The 25,958-nt window shown below is 37.6% G+C and overlaps 2 protein-coding genes and 1 long non-coding RNA gene across 7 annotated transcripts in view; 2 read left to right on the forward strand and 1 right to left on the reverse strand.

Moving 5' to 3' along the window:
* LOC100004582 (uncharacterized) overlaps positions 1-25,958 on the reverse strand; it is a 56,598-nt gene that overhangs the window by 22,631 nt on the left and 8,009 nt on the right. For 2 of the 4 annotated variants that reach the window (XR_012394884.1, XM_001343807.10), the window contains exons 1-2: positions 4,428-4,563; positions 1,661-1,719 (exon numbers count right to left, since the gene is read on the reverse strand). Coding sequence is in view for 3 of the 4 variants with exons in the window: in XM_001343807.10 (XP_001343843.5) it covers positions 1,661-1,719; positions 4,428-4,435 (67 nt within the window). In the remaining variant the exon portion in view is untranslated. Of the gene's footprint in view, positions 1-1,660; positions 1,720-4,427; positions 4,564-13,479; positions 14,346-25,958 lie in introns of those variants that run through there. The other 2 variants (XM_073931454.1, XM_073931455.1) reach the window with 2 other exon arrangements.
* On the forward strand, positions 8,021-10,214 carry LOC137488562 (uncharacterized). 2 transcript variants are annotated; one of them, XR_012394885.1, is made up of 2 exons: positions 8,021-8,608; positions 8,768-10,214. It is a non-coding gene; the product is annotated as an uncharacterized lncRNA (long non-coding RNA). The 2 variants fall into 2 exon arrangements; XR_012394886.1 differs by having other exon boundaries at positions 8,784-10,214.
* On the forward strand, positions 14,394-24,658 carry zgc:162972. Its single transcript, XM_021468205.3, has 2 exons — positions 14,394-15,586; positions 22,359-24,658. Exons 1-2 carry the CDS (start codon positions 14,528-14,530, stop codon positions 23,751-23,753), a joined length of 2,454 nt encoding a protein of 817 aa, XP_021323880.1. The 5' UTR covers positions 14,394-14,527; the 3' UTR covers positions 23,754-24,658.

The following is a 25,958-nucleotide window of genomic DNA, read 5'->3' on the forward strand; positions in this document are numbered from 1 at the left end:
GAAATACCTATACACACTCATATTTCACATACACATGGTCAATTTAGTTTACCCAATTCACCTATAGCGCATGTCTTTAGACTGTTGGGGAGCAGCCGGAGCCCACGCGAACATGGGGAGAACATACAAACTCCACACAGAAATGCCAACTGGTCCAGCCGAGACTTGAACCAGCGACCTTCTTGCTGTGAGGCAACAGTGCTAACCACTGAGCCACTGTGCCACCCGCATAATATTAGAATTATGCAATTCTGAGTGTTCTTTGCACAGGTGAGTAGGCTTGACAAACCACCTGCAAAAAACACAATCTCACATCTTTCTGACACTTTCCCAGACACTTTCTTTCAATCACTGAGTGAGTGGGTTTGACAAACCAACCACAGAAACATTTTCTCTTTCTATATGCCCTGGACACTTGGCTTAAACTCCATCTTACAAGAGCTTGATAAGAAAAGCAATGTTTACATTGCTTTTAAATGTCCAACCTTAAAATACCTCTTTTGCACAAGATCTCGCACAATAAAATGATGTTATATGTAAAAGTACTTGTATAGTGCGTCGTAGGTTATGTGTATATTTAAGTACGTGTAGTATCCAACCCAGGCTAATTCTGAAAACTACATAAATTTCTGAAGAGCACCAAATACATCCCAGGAGGTATGTTTTTTGCAGTTTTTGTTTTCGCGAATCCACCAGAGCCCGCTGTGTATCTTAAATTTTCCTTATGAGTGCCATTAATGCCTGCTGTTCTCATATAAATCCACTGAAAGTCGACTGACCCACCCTCCTCCTTTCCTAAACCCAACCAATAGTGTTTTCAAAAACACAGATTGACCCGCCCAGCCACTTCCCTAAACCCAACCGACAGTTTTAAAAGCAATCCAGAAAAAGAAAAGCCCTCGCCTGATTTTTACCACGTTTTCAGATTTTACCACATCCTCACCCTGTTTCTACTTTTTAATTTCATTTTTTGGCTTCTGGTTTTGTTTTACGCGCTTTCTGGAACCATTCACCAGACTCGAACCCTGTCATCACAGTCAACTCCTCTCTGAGTCTCAAGTCCGCCAATGTACATGGCGAGCTACTGGACAAACCAGTAACAGCGGGGAAGCCATCCAAGGTTTTAAAGACGAAATGCAGCCATATGTACTTCTGGCTACATAATTTGCGATCTCCAGAAATGTATATAGGGCTACGTTTTCAGAATGAGCCTATGTTTGTAGTATGTACATTGTTAGTAGTTAGTATAGATTACTGCTCCAGTATATTAGTTGTGTATAAGTTAAAAATAGCTCTTATGTCTAGTGTTGTGTTCATATTTATGGTTATGTTTATTTATGTAGCACATAAACAAGAGACATGGCACTTTATTCCACTGTTTGTCCACACATGTAGTGGAATGACAATAAAGCTCAATTTGACATGAATATTTTACTTACTGTCATAAAAATTGCTCATTTGCACAAATCCATACAATTTCATTCTTATGAAAATGTATGATTTCTAATGGAGGTCAATTTTATTCATTCCCAACCCTACCTCTCATAGAGAGATTAGAAAATTGTACTAAAAAATTTACCAAAGAGGTCGTACAAATTAGCTACTATATCAAAAAGTTATGAATTGTTGCGAGATTGCATTGTTTTTTTCAGTGAATTACCTGAGCACATGAGGGTGCTAATGACTGCCAGATGTGTGATGCCCATTTTGGCTGGATATCTGCAAACAACAAAACAGTACAATCAAAATTCCAATATACAAAAATTAAAAAGATCACCTATAATATGGCACATCCTGTAAAACATTTGATTTACTAATATGCCAATTTATCATATATATTTATCTATAATGTTGGCCTCTGCATTATAGGAAACCAATTGGTTCAATTATATTCAGGAAAACTTTAATATAAATTAATGTTACAAGATGAATCTAAGACTTCATCAAATGGAGCTAATCCTGAAACATTAGTGCCAATTGAATCCACCCATGTACGTCAAAAGAGATCAGATATTGCTTTTAGGTCAAACATCCTGACAGTCTAATTTACAGAGCCGAAACTGTAGATCTGATTAAAGGAGGTGATTGCTTGTCTGCCTCTTTTACAGAAGCTATAGTGGCCGTGATATTCAGTTTCTGGCAGAGCTGCTTGGCCAGATTAAGGGCAGCTGACTCTGCCATTTCTGCCAAAAAACCAAGACTATTCAGAGCTCAAATCCATCTCTATACTGAAATCTGATATATAAGAATATATGCAAGCAACATATATGAGTTCATATTGGAATTTCACATAAAATAGATACCATAAATTTTGAAATGTTGCAAATATTTATACAGTATATATTATTTCAACCATTGAAATTAGAAATATGCACACAAATGTTCAAATATAGGCCTATTGGATTTAATTAGCCTATATACATCTATACACACTCATTCACACACATACACAACAGACAATTTAGCTTACCCAATTCACCTATACCATGTCTTTGGACTGGTGGGGGAAACTGGAGCACCCGGAGGAAATCCTCGCAAACATGGGGAGAACATGCAAACTCCACACAGAAATGCCAACTGACCCAGCCGAGGCTCGAACCAGTGACCTTCTTGCTGTGAGGTGATCGTGCTACCCACTGCGCCAAAGTGATGCCCATAATTAAAAATTTTTTAAAATTAGCTAATATAACTGAACATATAGCCTACATATGGCCTATTTGTTAATCAAACTGTCACATGTAAGAGGTAATTTGTGCAATATTCCAAGATGGTGTATATATGACATATTTTATAAATGTCAAATCAAAATATGAACTTGTAGGCTTCACTGTAAAAAATTGGTATGCATGTTATGCATATAGCATATGTTTTTTTGGTCATTGTAACTTGTTAATCATGCTCAAAATTAATTTTCTAAGTTATGAAAGCTATTTTAAGTCAGTTTAACATAATATAAGTTCAATGGACTCATAAGATTAATTTGATTCAACTTAAAAATTTAAGACAACCTGGATTTTTTACAGTGTATAAGTCAAATATGTATGTTGCATATATTGATTATATGGGTATCTGCATCTCCATGCCCTACTGTGGCTGCAATATTTCAACTGATTGACTTCATTGTTTAACAGTAAGCTAATAATGTTGACAAAACGATTAGCCAACACATTATCTGCAATAGTTCTCGTTTACCCGACATATCCCCATGCTCTACTTCCACTTAACAATCGATTCATAACACCGCATATTTAATAAGAAATCAGCTTGTTTTATAAAACCACTTCAAATGAAGCCACAGCCATTTCTCATGCTGAAATGGAGTGAAACTGGCATCAGCTCGCAAAAAAATGCTGAATGAATTACAAGCGGGGTAATGTGACGGTAATGAGTGGTCTTGTTTCAGTCTTTTAAATCGCTGACTCAGTCAGATGATTCAGAATAGCACTGAACCAATTTAACGACCAATTAAATCATCTTTCATAAAAAATTCCGTCAGTATAAAGGCGAAAGTCACCGTGGCGTTCAGAATATCCGTGTTTTTGTGTCGTGAGGGCGCGATTGTTTAGCCGCCTTTTCCTTCGCTATTAACCATATAGAGGCCCGCTGATGCGACAAGGGTGTGCCGCACTCCTCTGCTGGACCTGTCCCGTTAAAACGACCCATTTAGCAAAGTGAGGATTCCTATTCACACATATCACCATTCATTCGTGTTCTCTTACGCAACACATTAGCGTCAACAAGCACAAAAATGAGAACACGCCAGATAAAAACGTGCTGTCTCATTTAGTAAGACAATGAACAGACATCCTAATACCGTAATGAAAAACGACTGTCGGTTCTGTTACGTAAATCAAGCGGTGCGTCGTGAAACATTGCGTTTTTATTCCGCTTCAGCAGCGCTCGGCACACTGGCGTTAATAAAGTCAGCCCCTGAGAGCTGTATGTCATGGCCAGAGACAGTATTTGATGTCCCATTCAGGAGGAAGCTGCATCATTCGACAATGAACTATGAATCAATATTTTCTCGTGTTACCACTTCGATTTCCCTGACAGGGTATAGCCTACAACCAAGGTGCAGGATTCATTAACAATTTGATTTAAAACAAGCAAGTATTTCGAGCATTGGATATTTCGTGCCCATATAGCCTAATTTGTCAAATCTGCACGTGAATGTGAGATTGTAGGCTAATTGTTTGACATCTCTTTGCAGTAGCCTATTTAATAAATAAGACAATGCTGTTAAAATTTTTAAGATGTCCCGACGCGAACTGTTTCTTGCCTTGGAACGCCCCAAATCCTTTGTTAATAATCCTGTATTAGAATATAAAGTTAAAAGGAGCGCTCCTTCATCATTTAACCCTATTGATCCTCTTCACATAAGTGAAAGCATTCAGAAATCTTATAAAGAAGTGCTGAGATTAGCCTACCTTTGCATGTAAATCCAAAAAGAAGTAAAAAAGATGCTTTACAATAAAAGATGGTTTTAAAGGACGATCTTGCTCTTCCTTGCTATTTTCCAACCCTTCTTCATCGCCCCCAATCTGCCAAAGAAAGACACTTCTGTTTTACAAATCGGCGTTATCTGGAGGCTTCGGCTGATTCCGTTTTAAAGGCAATTTATGATCGGCTTTGTTCGGATGCTGTCGTCAATTCCCGGAAAATCTCACTCATCTGGGCTTCCAGCAAAACCCACACACGAAGTAACAGTAACGTATTGGTAATATTTGGTAATTTCGTGACTAACTAACAGACAATCAACGTAAAATAATTAAGAATCCAGACATGTACTCTATTTGTAGGCCTAATAACTAGGTTATTCCACGATTTACTGCCATAATTTATCAATTTAAAAATGTATTTACAGTTGAAGTTAGAATTATTAGCCCACCTTTGATTTTGATTTTCTTTTTAAATATTTTCCAAATGATGTTTAACAGAGCAGGGGAATTTTCACAGTATGTCTGATAATATTTTTTCTTCTGGAGAAAGTCTTATTTGTTTAATTTCAGCTAGAATAAAATAAGGTCAAAATTATTAGCCCCTTAAAGCTATATTTTTCCGATAGTCTACAACAAACCATTATTATACAATAACTTGCCTAATTACCCTAACCTGCCTAGTTAACCTAATTAACCTGGTTAAGCCATTATATGTCACTTTAAGCTGTATAGAAGTGTCTTGAAAAAAGTAAAATATTCTGTACTGTCATTATGACAAAGATAAAATAAATCAGTTATTAGAAATGAATTGTTAAAACTATTATGTTTAAAAATGTGTTGAAAAAATCTCTCTGAGTGACAGAAATTGGGGAAAAAATGAACAAGGGCCGAATAATTTAGAATGACTTCAACTGTATGTATATATATATATATATATATATATATATATATATGAGTTTTTAGTTAACGATGATCAGCTGAAGTGCACTGAAACAATGGTCAAACTGGCCATAAGCTTTTATTTGTAGGGATTTAGTCTCTGATTTGGTTAAGTTACACCAGTAATCATCAATATTCAGCTTTTCGTAATAGTGATTTACTCAGGAATTACTTAGAACAGTACAACATTTTCATTAAAATGGGAAATAAAAGGATTGACAAACTTGAAAAACTAGCTTGAAAAAAAAATTATAGAGTAATTCCATGCAAATGTCAACCTTGCCATGAAAAAAATTAAGTTTTCATCAAAATGTTAAAACTGTTTCTGTTTTTTTTGTGTTTAAGTTTATTCTTTATATCAGCATTATTTATTTTGTGTTGTGCAGTTTAATTCACTGAGTTTTTACAAGGTATGAGGTAAACTCGCTAACTTTTTGGGTCACATCCATAACGCATGATTATTTTCCTTATTTAAAACCTAAAAGTTGTTTACAGATTGATAGTTTTCTAATTGTATAACTCTGTGGTTAGCTGTTTTGGAAAATATTAACAGATGCTTTAATATTATGTTAACATAGACTTTCTCTGTGAATTTATATATTGAATTTTTACTGCAAATGTCACATCCACAACGCCAGAACTGCTCTATAATAGATACAAACATCAGACATTCAAAGCCAGAATAGGCATTTAGTTTGGCAGAGTCAGTGATCAATAATCAAAAGGAAGACACATGGGGCCTTTTTGGTTATAGTAAATGCTGTAGAAACAAAGACTGAGAGAAAAGGAGGGAGAAAATATCTATGTACAGATTAAGAATGGGCAAATTTATTATAACGTAGCATCAAACTTGATTCTGATCAACGTCAAACACTGAAAACAGAACAGACACTTTCAGAAAAAATTTAACTAAAAAACAGTACACAATTTAAAAAAATGGAAAATATAAGACCAGCTGAAGGCGGAGTAAAGAACAAACTGGAATGTATATAGAGGAAATGTGTGTAGCTTCCTAAGAAATAGAAGAGATTACAGCTGTAGTTGCATAACTCCAGGAGATGGCAGCAATGCAACGTCTAGGGTGTCCACACTGCATTCCATTCAAAAGAGCTCATTGCTATGTCCTCCTAATTCCCTTTAAAGAGTTGGGTTTACCATGTGGAGTAACAGATTTATAATGCAACACATTTTTATCTTCAACAAATGTAAGGATAAATCTTAAATCATTTTTTCTCCCAAAGTAAATAATGAGAAATTCTGCAAATAACCCTTACAAAAATTACATGCAGTGTTTCAGGTAAACCATCAAAAGTACAGCACAAAAAATATGTGGTAATTGTGAAGTACTTTGTTAGTTTTTGGGACATTCTACCACAGGATTCTGTGGTACAGTATGTAATACTTCTGTAGTATTCTTGTGGTATTACTTTCATACTGCTGAAGTATTTACCACAGGATTCAGTTGTACAGTTTGCAATATTCCTGTAGTATTCTTGTGGTAGTGTGTGTGTAACCCCGCCGGTCTTACACCACAGCGACCTTCCGCATGGGAGTCAGTTGCTCTAACAAGGAGCCTATAGACCATGGCCTCTATCTGTCGCTAGAGCATCTTTAGAGGTCAGAGGAGTAAGGTTTACCTGCACAGCAGTCACTAGCTGGCCTGTTACACTACACCCCACCTCCCCCCAAACCTCACTCCCATCCGGGTCACGGCACCAACATAACCCCGCCGGTCCTACACCATCCAACCCGCTCTGAGCTGTGATTGATTATTATTATTTTTATTTTTAAATAACATCGTATTAAAAAACACAAATAAAATTATTTTACATGTGCTCCAGTTATTGTTTTTTATTAATTTACTTGGTTAAAGGGCTTACTAAGGACTGCAGTAACCTGGGTTACATGTTGTATTACTTTTACATTTCTATAGTATTTACCAAAGGATTTTGTTGCAATACTCCAGTAGTATTCTTTTAGTAATGTGTGATATTACTTTCAAACTTCTGAAGTTTTTACCACAGGATTTTGTTGTAGAGTATGCAATACTCTTGTAGTATTCTTGTAGTAGTGTATAGTATTATTTTCATATTTCTGTAGTATTTGCCACAGGATTCTGTGCTGTACAGATTGTAATATTGCCCTGATGTTCTTATGGTGCTATTGTCATTTTTGTGCAAACAAGCTTGGTGAATGAAAGCTGTATTGCACTGCTGATTATAAGTAAGTAGGATAACTCACAACATGTTTAATGCTGTCAAAAATTAATTAATTTGCCTGATTTCAACCACCAAAATGCTTTTGCCGTTGCTATAACAGTTAAAATTACTTATTAACTTAAATAATTTGATTATTTACAGATAACCAACTTACTCTGACTGTTATTCTTTCTTGCTTGCTAAGATGAGGACTGGCAGGTTTTCATCTTCACATTTGTTGCCTGTATTTTCCCGCTGTTTTCAAGCAGTTCCAACTTTGTTCCAGAAATTGTTTTTTAGAAAAAGTTTAATATGTCCAGATGTTCCGGATGTAGTCAGAAATGTAGCCTATTTCACATTCCTACCATATGTTTACACTCCAGTCCAGCAGGTGGCAGGAATGTATTTTAAAGTTTGTCTGCTACCCTCCAGGAATAAACAAACACCAGAAGAAAACGACACAGCACAACAAATGAAGACGCCAAACTCCAGCTCAATGTAAAGTGTAAGTAAAGTGTAAGCCTTTCATATGCTCTCTCTGTGGGAAGAGATTTAGGATGAACAGCAACCTTCGCCATCACATGAGGACACACACCGGAGAAAAGCCGTACCCATGCATAAAGTGCGAGAAGAGTTTCAACAGCAAATATAAGCTTGTGTGTCACATCAGGACTCACACCGGAGAGACGCCGTTCGCCTGCCCGCAGTGTGAAAAGAGTTTCAGGCTGAAGCAAGGCCTCGCAAGACACATGAAGATTCACAGCCGAGGGAGGAGTTTCACCTGCCAACTGTGCGGAAAGGCTTTCACCGCCAGAAGCATTTATAAACATGTTGTGAGTGTGAACAGTGGAGAGAGCTCCTTCATGTGCTTTCAGTGTGGAAAGAGTTTAGCAAAACCTTTAGAATCACATCAGGATTGAAACTGAAGAGAAGCTTGTGTGTGGTTAACAGGGCTGAGCGATAAACGGAAGATTCTACAATATTCATTTGCTTGACAAAAAAAATGTATTTTCACATACCATTCATCCAGGGGTGCCCAAACTTGGTCCTGGAGGGCCGGTGTCCTCCAAATTTTAGCTTCAACTTTCCCTAACACAGCTGCATTGATGTTTCTAGAAAACCTAGTAGAAGCTTGATTAGCTAGCCCAGGTGTGTCTGATTGGGGTTATAAGTTACAACTAAACTTTGCAGGACACCGGCCCTCCAGGATTGAGTTTGGGCAGGGGTGCATTAACCAGTAAACAGGCCAAAGGCAGAACAAAACAGACCTACCTGTTTGATCCACGAACTGCATGAAACATTTATCAGCATGGCCGAAAAGAAAAGAGACTAGCTTAGAGGGCCGTTGTCCCTGCAGAGTTATGCTCCAACACCAATGGCCTGCTTCCACTGAGTGGTACGGTACGGGTCACCTTTATCAGGCTTGCGTTTCCACTGCCATTTGGTTGGGCGTGGGGTTCAGTCGACGTCATTTTTGCTCGAGGAAATGTCAAAGTAAAGCTGTACACGTTGTTCACATATCATATGAGAAGCCTTACTCACAAAACAGATGCTTTACACACATAAATACTTGTGTATATATGGTCATTACTTCTATGAACAGGATTTGATCATAACTGCACATCAATCATGACGGGTGTGAAATTGCCGCTTGTGTGACTTTTGTAAATCATATATAGTTGTTTGAAAACATTGACCGATACGTTTTTGAGTATTTTTAAAGAACTGTAAAATACAAGCCTACACCAAAAACGCAGAAACGGTTTAGCTTTTTTGGCGAATGCGTAATGTTTTTCATGCCAAGGTTGACATTTGCATGGAATTGCTCATATATTATTGCGGTGTAATGTCTCGGCTGTGTTTTTAAAAATGGTAGGTCCTTTGTTTTCATTCTTCTGGCTTGTTGGATGAGTGAGTGACGTATGTCTATAAACCAATAGCGTTCAGCTGCGTGTCTTGGAATGCCTTTTGGTACCCCTTTGTTGTGCTAAGTACCTTTCCGAAAAGGTACCCAAAAAGTGGTTTGGACCGGTTCGTTTTTAGCTACCTTTTGACTGTGAAAACGGCCATAAAAGCGTACCGTACTGTACCATAGCTGCATAGTGTCAGTACAGCTATAAACGAGAATGCTCCAATTACCATACCTGCCAACACTTTTGTTTTTCCCGTATTTCACAATCAGCTCCTGCCACCCTCCCGTTTTGTCATTTCTTTTGGGATACTACCATAATTTGAATGGCCAAACTGTCCATGTTTTGTCAAGTTGCCAGCACATCCCCTCGCCCTATTGACAAAATATTTAAACCTCGAAGCATTTTTTTAACTCAATTTGGCAACATGCATTAAAACCCAGTTGCACTGTTGAATTCCCCAGTTCTCCCAGAGTTTCAAAGACAACAACAAGAGTCTCAGTTTCTGGATTTTAAATTGTTTTTTGTGTCAGTTATGTTAGCCACAATGGATTACCATACAGCAACATATATTTACTTGCACTTTAGGCATCGTGTCACATTTGCCCCAAATAGATCTACAAAACAACATGTTAACTTCGAAATGGCATTTATGTGTGGCACTTTGATCTTTGCAGAACGGCTGAATAAACTCCACATCAAATAACCATTAAACATCTTAACTTTGGTATTTGTGACTGTGGGTATCCGTTTCATCAGTGTTTGAATTGTTGTGCTGTGTTTATCTGAGGACATCTTGAAGCTGTCGGAGAGAATCAGCTAATTTGGATTTAAAGGCACAGGCGCACAAAAGCTAAAACTTGACCAAAAAATGTACATATTTAACAGGGTATAATAAATGATGTGATGAGTATTTTGAGCTGAAACTTCACCGCCATTTAGGAGACACCAAATATTTTTTTTATCTTGTAAAAGGGTCATAATAGGAACCCATAAGCAAATGCAGGGCTCTAAATTGTGACCATTTTGGCAAAACATTGTTTTATTTTTCATAATGTAACAGTTGGACTCTTTGTAATAGAAACTTGTGTTATGTGGCAACAAGATCGTTAGAAATGTCATTTTATTGGACATTCATTTTGGAATGTGTGTGTTTATATAAATTAGTAACTGCAGCATGAGTTAGTTTGTTAGTCCTATTAGTGTTGTTGCTCATTCCTTTTTGGTGTGTTGTCCTACAATATTTTAAAGTTGGGATAAGGTTAGCCAGTGTAAAAAAGTTTTTAAAAAGTTAATTTCGAGCCCTGAAATAGTGGTTAATACAGCTGCAGCTAAAAGTTAACTAGCGTTATTTATTAAATTACTCATAAATTTTATTTTATTAATGTCTCTAACGCTAAATCCAACCCTCACGGTAATGTAAAAACAGTTATTTTATTAAGTATTATTCGTATTGTGGTGGTTCATTCTGCTGTGCCGACCCCAGATTAATAAAGCGACAAAGCCGAAAAGAAAAGGAATCAATGAATGTATTCATATTGGTTATCAAATAACCCTTTAAACTATATTTTATTAACACCTACCCCAACCCTAAAACACCCTCAGTCATGTAAAACATATCATTTATTGTTGTAGAGCGTCACAAAAAGTATGCTATTTGATGTGAGTATCTGCAGCTGTATTCCATCGAGACTTGACAGCAGATTCTGCCCGGCCTTGCTGATGAGGATGTGAAGTATTGTGAAGGAACTCCAGGAGATGGCAGTAATGTAACATCTAGTAAGCGAGCTCCTGTTAAATCCCAATGAGGATGATGAGGAAAAAAAACTGAGTCCTCTCATCATATTATACTCATCTAGGAGTGAAACATCTGGCTGAGAGCTGTCTATTGTCTGTCACACAGGCAGGAGCGCGCAGTATCGTTGCTTTCTGACACGCGCGATTCATTTGCGCGTCACATCCAATCTCAGTAGCAAATCTTCGCGGTGACGTGCATCGACGTTTATCGCCGATATTTAAAAAAAAAATAAAGATTTAAGAGACCCAACTGTCTTCAGCTGTTGTGAAGGTGAGTTCTGCACTTTAATTATCTGTGACTTAAGTGAATGCAGAGTAGTTGTGTAATGTTATTTATTAATATATGACAGCCCATTTTAAATGTTCTTGATTCAATGCAAAATGAAAAACGAAGCTCAAATTAAAAGCAAACAATACAAAACTAAGTAAAAATAGCGGGTGTAAAGCTATAATAACTTATGTGTTTACCGCCTTTCAAAAACATTAAAATAGTTTCAAATGTCTTAACAGGACTGGTGTGAAAAAGTATTTGCCCCTTACTTAAACACATTTTTACTCCTACAATTCTATGACTTTTCCAGAACTTTTAAGTACATTTTCATGGCATAATGTTTCATGTAATGTCTACATATACATGGTAAATAATAAGAAAACGATGACGTCCATATTTATTACAGCATATCACAGAACACTCAACAATCTCTTAAATTTGTTATTATATCTATGTAAAACAGATTTAGATAATGCTTACACAGCACAAACAATGTGAGAGGACAGAAAAGAAGTAAAGACAACTACCTATATTCAAGTTAGGGCTGCACAATATATAATTTCAGCATCAATATTGCAATGTGTGCATCCGCAATACTCACATTGCAGGATATGCAATGTTGGGATTATAGATTCATACATAGTTTAATCATTAATGGAGTAAATGTTTATCATCTGCATGCATTTTAAAGAGATAGTTCACCCAAAAATTACTTACCATTTTCATTACACCCGTTACACTTGTTTTAAACATTTCAGTTTTCTTTTTTTTAAATGAACACAAAAATAATATAATTTAATAACTCCTATAGTATTGAAACAAGTGAAGTGTGAGTAAATAATCCGTACATTTTAATCTTTGAGTGAACTGTCACTTTAAGGCCTGTGACTGTGTAAACATTTCAATATTTCAAATTTTAAAACATCAAGAAATTTATTGTAACTTTAATAAAGATTAAATAAAATACAATGTAGACTATGCAGTGTTGGTTATTCAATACCTCAATAGTGAATACCTGAAAACAATAATTCACTTTTATCTTTACTATATTTTATATGATCTATGTTATATATTATTCGAGATTCACTTCTCTACAAAATCCTACAATTTTTTTCTGCTTTTCCAAAACTTTTCCAGGCCTGGACAATGCCATGTCAAAATTTCATGACTTTTCCAGGTTTTTCATGACCATGCAGTTTTAAAATGAAGGATTTTATTATTATGGGAAAACAAAATACAAACAACATACCCCTTTGTAAAAAAAAAAAAAAAAAAGTGTTTGCCCCCTAAACCTAATAAGGTTAGGCCAGACTTAGCAGCTGCTACGCTGTGGAGGAATTTTGGCCTACTCATCTTTGCAGATTTCTTGTAACCATCTCTCAGGTGGAATTTCCTCCAACCTGGTGATGGCAAGCCACCTATTTTTGGTGGGGCACCATGGCCTTGGACTTGTAGGTGCTTATTCTCATGCTGGCCATGTCACACTCAGCAGCAAACTGTCCTAGTGCATGCTGAAGGTCTATACTGGTGGGCATTTTCAAGTATCTTGGGGTTTTGTTCACAAGAGAGGGAAGAAACGTGAGATTGACTGGCAGATCGGTGCAGCAGTAATACGATCACTATGCTGGTGCGTTGTGGTAAAGAAGCTGAGAGTCGAAAGGCAAAGCTCCTGATGTACCAGTCAATCTACAATCCTACTCTCACCTATGGTCATGAACTTTGGGTCATGACCGAAATGGCAAGATCTCATATACAAGCGGCCGAAATGATTTTCCGTCACAGAGTGGCAGGGCACACCGTAATAGATAGGGCGAGGAGCTCTGTCACCCAGGAGGAGCTTGGAGTAGAGCTGCTGCTACTCCACATTGAGAGAAGCCAGCTGAGGTGGCTTGAGTATCCATTTCAGGTGCCTTCTGAACACATACCTAGGGAGGTGTTCCAGGCTTGTCTCACCAGGAGGAGGCTTCAGGGAAGACCCAGGACATGCTAGAGGGACTACGTCTCTTGGTTGGCCTGGGAACACCTTGGAATCCCCCTGGAGGGGAGGCTGGGTTTCCCACATGAGACTGCTGCCCCCACGAACTGGCCCCGGATAAGCAGAATGAATTAAATGAATGAACCACATGTGTCAGATTGTTGTGGTGTTGTGTTAAAGCATTGACCTTGAAAGTTAGGAAATTGTAGGTTGTTCTCTACTATATATGCTTGCATATATCTCTGCGAGTAAACTTGTTGCATTTTTGCATGCCTTTTACTTTCTCACCACATGTTAAACACAAACATATCAGATTTAGTTGTTTAAGAATAGGGTGAAATACATTTCAAAAACAAGGTTGTGTTGGTGCCCAGTAAAAGTCTGTTCTGTCTGCTATTAAATGATTATCTAACCATTACTTTAGTTATCTAACCTTAATCATGCTTGCTCTTATCTGTTAAAGTTTACTTTAGATCAAATGGATATAAAAGAAGAAGACTGTGCACCCAGTCATCAGTCTGGGATGTATTTTACAGAACAACCGAGCCTAAAGATTGGAGAGTTGCCTTTCATCTGCAAACAGCGTGGAGAGATTTTCACAACTAACCAAAGCCTCGAATGTCACACAGTGATTCACACCGGAGAACAAACTTATATTTGTGCAGAGTGTGGAAAGAGTTTCACACTAAAGCGGTATCTTAAAAATCACATGAAGATTCACATTGGAGCTCATCCTTTCACTTGTCCAGAGTGTGATAAGTGTTTTACGGTGAAACAAAGCCTTGAAACTCACTTGAAAATTCACACTGGAGAAAAGCCATTCATCTGCCCTTACTGTGGTAAGAATTTCAGAATGAAGCATAGCCTGGACGGTCATGTGAGGATTCACACTGGAGAGAAACCTTACACATGCCAAGAATGTGGGAAGAGTTTCACAGAGAAACAAAACCTTGAAAAGCACTTGACGATACACATTGAAACAAAGCCTGGACATTCACATGAGAATTCACACTGGAGAAAAGCCTTACTCCTGCCCTGAGTGTGGAAAGAGTTTCAGAGTGAAAAAATGCCTTGAAAACCACATCAAAATTCACACCGGAGAGAAACCTTACATGTGCCAGGAGTGTGGAAAGAGTTTCACAGAGAAACAAAACCTAGAAAGGCACATGAGAATTCACACTGGAGAAAAGCCTTTCGCCTGCCCTGAGTGTGGAAGAAGTTTCAGAGTGAAACAAGATCTTAAAATTCATGTGAGAATTCACACTGGAGAAAAGCCTTTCTCCTGCCAACAGTGTGGAAAAAGTTTCTCAGAGAACAAGAAACTTGAAAGTCACATGAGAATTCACACTGGAGAAAAGCCTTTCGTCTGCTCTCATTGCGGAAAGAATTTCAGAGGGAAACAAAACCTTGAAAGCCACATAAGGCTTCATACCGGAAACAAGCCTTACACCTGCCCTCAGTGTGGAAAGAGTTATAACCAACAAAAAAGCCTTGAGATTCACATTAGGACTCACACCGGAGAGAAACCTTTCCCTTGTCATCAGTGTGGAAAGAGTTTCACACAACAAAGTACCCTTAAGGGTCACATTAGGATTCACACTGGAGAGAAACCCTTCACTTGCTCTCAGTGTGGAAAGAGTTTTATAGAGAAAACAAAACTGGAGAGGCACAAGAAAATTCACTCTGGAGAAAAGCCGTACATTTGCCAGCACTGTAAAAAGAGTTTTACATTGAAGCAAAGCCTGGACATTCACATGAGGATTCACACTGGAGAAAAGCTTTACACCTGCCAACAGTGTGGAAAGAGTTTTACAGAGAAACACAAACTTGAAAGGCACATGAAAATTCATACGGGAGAGAAGCCTTACAGATGCCAACAGTGTGGAAAGTGTTTCAGAGAAAAACAGTGTCTTGACGTTCACACTAGAATTCACACTGGACAAAACCCTTTCACTTGCTCTCAGTGTGGAAAGAGTTTCAGATTGAAACAGAAGCTCATATCCCACATGACAGTTCACACTGAAGTGAAGCCTGCACTTGGCATAGAAATAGTTTTAGAATGAAACAAGGCCTTTCAAAAGTTACACGAGAACACACTGGGGACATGAAAGAAAAGCTGAAACTTCACATTCCCTGTACTCGATGTGGAATATTTAAACAAATACCATGAAACACAGTTAAATTCAGAGTTGTTATGCTGTGTTTACATCAGACGCGGTATGCACGAATAAATTTCGATATTCGGGTGTAAATAGACGCGTGAACATTTTGAGTTTACTTGATTCATTCCCGCATCAAATTCGCTTCATTCGCACGTCAAATTCACTTCATAACCGATGCAGATTCGCTTCATGGGCTGGGCTTCTGTCTGCCTTGTGACTCTACATTTGTTGCTAAATGGCTAACATGGATTTCATTGAGAGAGTTGCTGTGTTTATGTGCTTTAGGAAGAATGAAAAACAGCGTTGATTTGTTTGGAGCTGTGCCTGAGTCCACTATATGCATTCTGAGGTGCACCCAGCTCTGTGAACTCATCAAAAAAACTATACCTTTCAGCAGTGCTTCTGAATGAGCCGATCCCATTTTGATGAACAGGTGTCGGCAGGAGGATTTTATCCCTGGACACCAACAACAGGCACTACATCATAATCATACCCCCACAAGAGCAAGCTCCTGATTGGTTAACGCGGTACGAATGTCTGCTGAAGTTCACATTTTTGAACTCGCCATTTGCACAAAACACGCGTTAACCGTGTCAATCGCGCAAGATGCTCAACTCACGCCATTCACGCTGCCTCAGTTGTGCGTATCACGCTGCCGTATATCTATTCACGACTTTGCATTGACTTAACATGTAAACCACTCACCCTTAATGCTTCTTCTGCGTCTGGTGTGAGCACAGCATTAGTGTATGTGCACAGAAAACACTTTCAGAATATTCTTCATTTAACATCACTTCATAGTTTCATCCTTATCCAGTGTATACTTTGTTACTCTTTAGATATTATAAGCCATTGCAATAAACAGTTAACATGACTGATTCAATTCAATTATTTGATTATTTATAAGTGACAGATAACTAACTAGCTCTGCCTTTCATTCTTCCTTTGTTGCTAAGATGCCTTGCAGGTTTTCATCTTCGCATTTGTTGCCTGTATTTTCTTGCTGTTTTCAAGCTGTTCCATATTTAGCTCCAGGAACTGTTTCTTAGAAAAAGATTCTTATGTTCAGGAGTTTCAGATGTAGTCAGCAATGTAGCCTATTTCACATCTCTACAATAATGCGCTCAACACTCCAGTCCAGTAGGTGGCAGGAATGTATTTTAAAGTTGAAGACGCTAAGCTCCAGCTTAATATAAGGTGCAAGATAAAAGCTATTAGTCTAATAAATATTATTTAATATAACGATGTAATATAAACAACCCCAAAGCAGAAAATGTTATGACAATGTGGAAAACGCAAAAAAAAGAAAGTAGTGATTTATAAGTTTACTTTGACTTCTATTTCATTGCAGACAATATGAACAGAAAATATTTCATGTTTCGTTTGGTCAACTTCATTTCATTTGTAAATATATCTTTCCTGTCATTCATACCTTCAATTCAACAAGAATCTTCATTTATCTATAAGCGATATGACCACATGGGCTCAGGACTACTTTGTCAAATCTTTGTCAAGTACCACAATATGTAGTTACATTCACAAATGCCAGTGAAAACTGTACTGTGCCAAAAGGAAGCCCTATGTTAACAGTGTCCAGAAGTGCTGTCAACTTCTCTGGGCTTGGAGGCATCTGGGATGGATCATCACACAGTGGAAACGTAAACTGTGGTCAGATGACTTGGTATTTCAGGTTTTTTTTTTTTTTGAGGAGAAATGGACACTGTGTACTCCGAACCAAAAAAGAAAAGGAGCATCCAAACCGTTACCAGTCCAAAAGCCAGGGTCTGCTATGATCAAGTGCTCTTGGCAAAGGTAACTTGCACTTCTTTGATGGCACCATGAATGCTGAAAATAGAAATATTGGAGCACAATATGCTGTCTTCTTTTGCAGGGACGCCCAGGCATAATTCAACAAGACAAGAATGCAAAACCACATTCTGCACATATTACAATGTCCTGGCTGAAGAGGATACAGGTACTTGACTGGCCTGCCTGCAGTGCCGACCTGTTTCTAATAGAAAATGTGTGGTGCGTTTTAAATTGCAAAATACGACAACGCAGACCCTGTACTTTTGGCCACCTTTAGACTTGTTTGCAGTCATCAAACATCATCATCTTGTGTCTTAAAACATCTTTTAAGTGTTGTGAAAAGGAATGGCAACATTACAAAGTGGTAAATGCTTTACTCCTCCAATTTTTTTTAAATGTGTTGCAAGAACCAAAATTGGAATGAGTTTAATTTGGAAAAAACGCAATAAAATCATGAGGAACAAATTAAATAATGTTTGTTGTATTGTCTGCAATAGAATACAAGTCAACGTGAATTTAGAAATCACTCATTTCTTTTTTAATTTTCACTTTTCATACTGTCCTAACTTTTCTGATCTGGGGTTAGAGTTTAAACACTTTTGTGGCAACAGTCTGCAAATTTAACCAGCTTCTGGTGGCCTTTGTATCTCCGCCCTCTTTTAAAAAGTGGACTGGGAGCACAATCTCATTTGAATTTAAAGCGAGAGTCACCAAAATGGTACAATTAGGATCAAAGACTAAAAGGAGTCGCTTCAAAGAGTTATAAAACATTGTTTGTGGTGTATTTTGAACTGAAACGTCACACACACACTCTAGGGACATCAGCGACTCATTTTTTTACATCTTGTAGAAATGAGCATAGTAGGCACCTTTTTAAAGCCTGATAAAACAGCATGGACATTCTCAACACTGACACAATTAGAATGTATTTAAATCTACTAATTACACACATTTACCACACATGTACTGTTACACCTACTGTAACTGTGGTATTGTATTTGAAATTTTTACATTTTATGATACACTGTATTCCATATTTTTAATAAACAATTATATAAAATAAGTATTTTTTATTTAGTTAATAAAAAGGACTGGACTTTAAGGGAGAATATAACATTGAAGTGAAAACAACAGATGGCAGTAATGCAACTTATGGATGTGCTACAGTTAACTCTAGAAGAAGAAGAAAACAGTCCAGTCCACTCGTCGATTAAAATATCTGGCTGAGGGTTGTCTATTGTCAGTCACACAGACGGGAGCGCGCAGTATCGTTGCTTTCTGACATGATTCATTTGCGCGTCACATCCAATCTCAGTAGCAAATCTTCGCGGTGACGTGCAGCAATGTTTATCACCGATATTTCAGAAAAATAAAGCTTTCGTCTTCAGCTATTGTGAAGGTGAGTTCTGCACTTTAATATTTCTTTAATAACCTGTTACTTATGTTAAGAAAATGTAGATTAGTTGCTTAATGTTATGTATTTATATGTGACAGAGCCCATTTTAACTTCATTTTTTTGTTCTTGATTTAAATGCAAAACGAAAAGTAACGCTTAGATTAAAAGCAAACAATACAAAACTATGGAAAGATAGAAGGTATAAACCTATAATAACTGATGTGTTTACCGCCTATCAAAAATGTAAGTGTCAAAGTAGTTTCCAAGTGTTAGCAGTGTACTGCACAATGCAAGAGGACACTACATACGCTCCCCGGCCACTTTATTAGGTACAGTTTACTGTTAGCCTACCGGGTTGGACCCACTTTTGCTTTCAGAACTGCCTTAATCCTTTGTGGCATAGATTTACTGAAAATATTCCTCAGAGATTTTGGTCCATATTAAACATCTAAAGTTACATTAAACATAAATTTTAGGGAAAATGATTACCGTTCTGTCCGTTGCCTTGTGTCCGTTATTTAAAGGGCACCTATGGTGAAGTATCTACTTTGGACAGCTGTTTGGACAGACATACAGTTGAAACCAGAATTTTACATACACTGTATAAAAAGGCACAATCATTAAAAAAAAGTCAAATGTTAATGTTTTCAGATGTAAGTTTTTCTCTTTTAGGTAAAGTTAGGATTATCACATTTGTTTCTGTTATGCTTAATAGCAGAATAATGAGAGAAATATTTTTTTTTAGAAATTGTTATCTTTTCTTGAAAGTCAAGTTTACATACAATAAGACTATTATGCCTCTGAAAATGCTGAGATAATGGTTTCAAGGTTTTGGAAGTTTTTGATTGGCTAATTGCCAACATTTGAGTTATTTGAAGGCACAACTGTAGAATAGTATTTAAGGAAAACCTCAAACACACTGCTTCCTTGTGTGACAACATGGGAAAATCAACAAGCCACAATCAACAAAAAAGCCAGATTACAATTTGCTAAATTACACTGGGAAAAGAATAATGTTTAGGGACATGTCCTGTGGGCTGATGAAAATATTATTGAACCTTTTTGGCCATAATGACCAGTTTTACATTTGGAGGACAAAGTGGAAAGCTTACAAGCCTAGGAACACCATCCCAACTGTGAAGTATGGGGGCGGCAGCATCATGTTGTGGGGCTGTTTTGCTGCAGGAGGGACTGGTCCACTTCACAGCACAGATTGCATCATGAAGAAAGAACATTATGTAGAAATACTGAAGCAACATCTCAAGACGCCAGCCAGGAAATTAAAACTTGGCCACAAATGGGTTTTCAAACAGACCATGACCCTAAGCAAACTGCCAAATTAGTTAAAATGTGCTTATTGACATATAATAACATGTATTCTGTCACATTTGCATGCAAAAACAGTGCAATGCTAAACGTGCGTGCTGTCTGTGTGTGTTTGCGCTGTGTGTGTGTGTGTGTGTGTGTGTGTGTATATCTGTGTGTGTGCTTGAACTTTGTAACAACATTGTGTGTGACTCATCAGTGTAACTCCACAACAAATGCATCAAATATTCATTAGGAAAGTTCTTACTGTAGTATTTTTCACAACATTACGTGAGATCTTCTTCCTTCATGTCTGTCTGTTGTCTGAAGAAGCCGAGGGAGGCACGCTGACAGGCACGTGGAAACGGTGGGCATGGAGGACTAGCCTTAAAGGCCCATGAAACCCCCTTGTTTCAGCGGGGTGTTTTCACACCTCTACTTTGGAAAAAGTCTGGAAAAAAAGTGTCCTAAAGTTTGGTGGTGGTGCTCACACGTTTACACTCGGTTTTAGTCCATAATATTGTAGTGATGTTAACGTAAGGTAAACTTTATTAACTTAGAAATCATTTGAGTAAGGTCCGTCTTTAAACACTGAAAGAGTACTGCTGACAATACGAACTAACTTTGCCTTTGAATAAACAAACAAAGACCACTGATCGCTCACTTACCAAATTTGTAGCGACAGGACAATCAACACAAACTGGATCCGCAACTTTATTAAAAGGAGACGAGCGGCAATTCCGGATTTCACCATTTCCATATGAGAAAAGCTCTCGGGTAAACAATGTTCCTTAGACACGTATTGCTATGGCGCGTCGCGTGCACTGTAATCCACACGTGAGTCCAGCTGCAATCTCATAGAGGAAAAATTAAAACAAAACCTTCACTGCAGCAAATTATAAAAGCAACACTGACAACCCATAACTCCAAACAATTCATGTTCTTCTGCTTGGCAACACAACACAGCGTCTCTCTGCCGTCTGAACACTGTAACTGTTAAAAACAGTCTTGCATATTAATGAAGTTGCACCGCATACATAATAGAGCACGCTAATTGGTTTGAACCAAGTCTTTCATAAGAATGAATGCAGCACACTCAGAGACGTAATAAGGAACTCCCAGGTACAGACGTCCAGTCTACACACCTGAATACACGCTAAGATCTCATGGCCGTGACGCAGCTTCAAAAATTAGTTTCAAACCGGAAGTATGAGTCTGCTCGAAATAACGCAAAAACAACTAATTTTCACGTTTTTAGTGTCCTAATAGTGTTTTTAGCAGTGTGGGACACAAATACGACTGTCAACAGCTCAAAAAATGTTTTGGTGTTTCGTGACCCTTTAAAGGCCCAGTTCACAAAAAACGCTACCTGATGCTAAGAGCTGTAAAATAGAAACTTTGGAAAGCTATAATAAATAATCTGATGGGTGTTTTGAGCTGAAACTTTACAAACACATTCTGGAGACACAAAACACTTGTATTAAATCTGGAAAAAGGGGTAACCTAGGCGGCCTTTAATTCAAATGATGAGCACGCACACACGACACGCAGACTTGTAAAGAAGAACATAGTTTGAGTTCTATTAAGTTCAACATCAAACCAATGTTATATTTCGACCAAATGCGTCGTGTAGCCTATATGTTTAAGACTTAACTTTATTTTTACATTAAATCAACATTTTATCCTGGATGTAATAACCTTCCGACCAAAATATGAATGTTGATTCAATGTCAGAATTTTATTGAGGACTGTTACTGACGCTTATAACTAATAACCAAATGATTTACTGAAATCATCTGAAAGTTCTTTACTGTTCCATGTTTTTGTCATTTGTAGATAATGACTCTCTATTTACAGTCATGCTAGTGTGAGCCAGTGCTTTCAACAGGCCGGGCCAAGTCAGTAGTCTAGGAGCTTGAGCAGTGAGGCCGAAATCATGTCCTGTTTCCACTGTCGGAGCAATAGCTTTCTGTGCTTTTCTTTTTCTGTTAAAAACAAACTTAACAGATTATATTTTTCAATGGTAGGGTGAAATACATTTAAAAAACAATGTTGTGTTGTTGCTCAGTAAAAGTCTGTTCTGTCTGCTATTAAGTCATTGTTAAACCATCACTTTAGTTATCTAACCTTAATCATGCTTTCTCTTATCTGTTAAAGTTTACTTTAGATCAAATGGATATAAAAGAAGAAGACTGCGTCTCTCAGTCTGGGACGCATATCACAGAACAATCGAGCCTAAAGATTAAAACGGGAGAGACGGCCTTCACCTGCAAACAGTGTGGAGAGATTTTCACAACAAACCAAAGTCTTGAAAGTCACAAAGTGATTCACACCGGAGAACAACATTATTTTTGTTCAGAGTGTGGAAAGAGTTTCACTCAAATGCGGTATCTTAAAAATCACATGAAGATTCACGCTGGAGATCACCCCTTCACTTGTCCGGAGTGTGATAAGTGTTTCACAATGAAACACAGCCTTGAAAGTCACTTAAAAATTCACACTGGGGAAAAGCCATTCACCTGCCCTGACTGCGGAAAAAAATTCAGATTAAAGCAAAGCCTGGAGGGCCACATGAGGATTCACACCGGAGAGAAACCTTACACATGTCAAAATTGTGGGAAGAGTTTCAGAGAGAAACAAATCCTCGACACGCACTTGACGATTCACACTGGAGAAAAGCCTTACTCCTGCCCTGAGTGTGGAAAGAGTTTCAGAGTAAAAAAGTGCCTTGAAAACCACATCAAAACTCATACTGGAGAGAAACCTTACACATGCCAAGAGTGTGGAAAGAGTTTTGCAATAAAACAAAACCTAGAAAGGCACATGAGAATTCACACTGGAGAAAAGCCTTACTCCTGCCCTGAGTGTGGAAGGAGTTTCAGAGTGAAACAAGATCTTAAAATTCATGTGAGAATTCACACTGGAGAAAAACCTTTCTCCTGCCAACAGTGTGGAAAAAGCTTCACCGAGAACAAGAAGCTTGAAAGTCACATGAGAATTCACACTGGAGAAAAGCCTTTCGTCTGCTCTCATTGCGGAAAGAATTTCAGAGGGAAACAAAACCTTGAGAGCCACATGAGACTTCACACCGGAAGCAAGCCTTACACCTGCCCTCAGTGTGGAAAGAGTTATAACCAACAAAAAAGCCTTGACATTCACATTAGGACTCACACCGGAGAGAAACCTTTTGCTTGCGATCAGTGTGGAAAGAGTTTTACTCATCAAAGTAACCTTAAGGGTCACATTAGGATTCACACCGGAGAGAAACCTTTTACTTGCCCTCAGTGCGGGAAGAGTTTTATAGAGAAAACAAAACTGGAGAGGCACAAGAAAATTCACTCTGGAGAAAAGCCTTACGATTGCCAGCACTGTAAAAAGAGTTTTACGTTAAAGCAAAGCCTGGACATTCACATGAAACTTCATACCAGAGAGAAACCGTACTCCTGCCAACAGTGTGGAAAGAGTTTCAGAGTGAAACAGAAGCTCGTATCCCACATGACAGTTCACACTGAAGAGAAGCCTGCACTTGGCGTGGAAGTAGTTTTAGAATGAAACAAGGCCTCAAAAGTTACACAAGAACATTCTGGGGAAGCTGAAACTTCACATTCCCTGTGCTCAATGTGGGATATGAATATAATTTGCATGTATTAAAACAATTCTATGGAACACGCTTCAATTCAGAGTTGTTAGTGTACAGTATGAGCACAGATAACACTTTCAGAATATTCTCCATTTAACATCACTTCAGTTTCATCCTTATACAGTGTATACGTTGTTTGTCTCTAGAAATTATAAGCCCTTGCAATAAACAGTTAGAATGACTGATATAATTAAATTATTTGATTATTTATAAGTGACAGATAACTAACTAACTCTGCTTTTTATTCTTCCTCTATTGCTAAGATAAGGACTTGCAGGTTTTCATCTTCGCATTTGTTGCCTGTATTTTCTTGCTGTTTTCAAGCTGTTCCATCTTAAGCTCCAGCAACTGTTCCTTAGAAATAAATTCTTATGTTCAGAAGTTCCAGATGTGGTCAGCAATGTAGCCTATTTTACATTCCTACAATAATGCGCTCCACACTCCAGTCCAGTAGGTGGCAGGAATGTATTTTAAAGTTCAATACGCTATGCTCCAGCTTTATATACGGAGCAAAATAAAAGCTGCTGGTTTAATAAATATTATTTAAGATAACGATGTAATATAAACAACCCCAAATCAGGGGTTCCCAGGAGGATAAAGGTACTTGAATGGCCTGTCTGCAGTCCCGACCTGTCTCCAATAGAAAATGTGTGGTGCATTTTTGAACCGCAAAATACGACAACGCAGACCCTGTACTGTTGGCCACCTCAAGACTTGTTTACAGTCATCTCACATCATCACAGACACCTAGTGTTTTTTTTTAGTCCCTAATTGTATTTTTAAGTGTTGTGAAAAGGAAGGACAACATTAAAAAGTGGTAAATGCTTTACTGTTCTAACTTTATAAAATGTGTTGCAAGAACCAAAATTGGAATAAGTGTTTACTTAGGAAAAAAACACAATAAAATCTTGAGGAACACATTAAATTATGTTTGTTGTATTTTCTGCAATAGAATACAAGTCAACGTGAATTTAGAAATCACTCATTTCTTTTTTTATTTTCACTTTCCATTCCGTTCTAACGTTTCTGATTTGGGGTTGTAGTTTAAAGGAGACCTATTATTGAAAAATCACAGTTTAAACACTGTTGTGGCATCAGTCTAGCTCCGCCCTCTTATGAAAAGTGGACAGGGAGCACAATCTCAATTGAATTTAAAGCGACAGTCACCAAAATGGCACCATCAGGATCAAAGACTAAAAGTGGTCGCTTTAAAGATTTATAAAACATTTTTTTGTGAGGTATTTTGAACTGAAACATCACACACACACTGTAGGGACATCAGAGACTCATTTTACATCTTGTAGAAATGGGCATAATTGGTTCCCTTTAAACCCTGATGAAGAAGCATGGACATTCTCAACACTGACACAGTTAGAAGGCATTTCAATCCACTAAGCACCAACATTTACTACACATTTACTGTTACGCCTACTGTAACTGTGGTATTGTTTTTAAAATGTAGACAATTTATGACCAATTGTATTCAATCATTTCTTTTATATATATATATATATATATATATATATATATATATATATATATATATATATATATATATGTTTTATTTATATATTTTTTATTTTTTAGTTATTTAAAAAGGACTAGACTTGGAAGGGAGAATATAGAGTGGAGGAACTATGACGTCACTTTGTAGGCTAATCGGCTGCTAGCATAAAACTGGTTCCCTCGTGAAAATCCCTATAGGATTTTCCCATAGGGTTTTCGAAGATTGCGAATAATACGCTCTGTGTTCAAACACTGTTCATTACACTTACACGTTTTGTTCAGCCGGATAATTGTCACACGAAAATATAACATTGAGCACTTTTGGATCTTAAATGCAAACGCAAGACTTGAAAAGCTAACATTAGGCTATAAACGGACTACAGCGCCCTCGGGGCGCTCGTCAGTGACGTCAGCGCCACCCTACTACAGACGACTTATCAAGCTTATTTTTAGAAATAACGTCCATGACAAAGAGTTAATCTCTCAGTATATTATATTGTAATCCACGCTATATATTATAAACTAATAAATACGCAAACACACATAGACCTTTGTGCCTTTTGGATCGTTTTTACGTGGGAAATACATGCTTTGCTTTGCTTTGCGGTTGT

The sequence above is a fragment of the Danio rerio genome, chromosome 19 (genome assembly GCF_049306965.1).
Source record: "Danio rerio strain Tuebingen ecotype United States chromosome 19, GRCz12tu, whole genome shotgun sequence".
Taxonomy (NCBI): Eukaryota; Metazoa; Chordata; class Actinopteri; order Cypriniformes; family Danionidae; genus Danio; species Danio rerio.

Excerpts from the sequence above, each read along its gene's own strand:
- zgc:162972 (XM_021468205.3), top strand. The coding sequence starts at position 14,528 with ATGAGAATTCACACTGGAGAAAAGCCTTACTCCTGCCCTGAGTGTGGA. Across the intron at positions 15,587-22,358 it reads TTGGCATAGAAATAGTTTTA|TTTACTTTAGATCAAATGGA; the intron begins GAATGAAACAAG and ends TATCTGTTAAAG.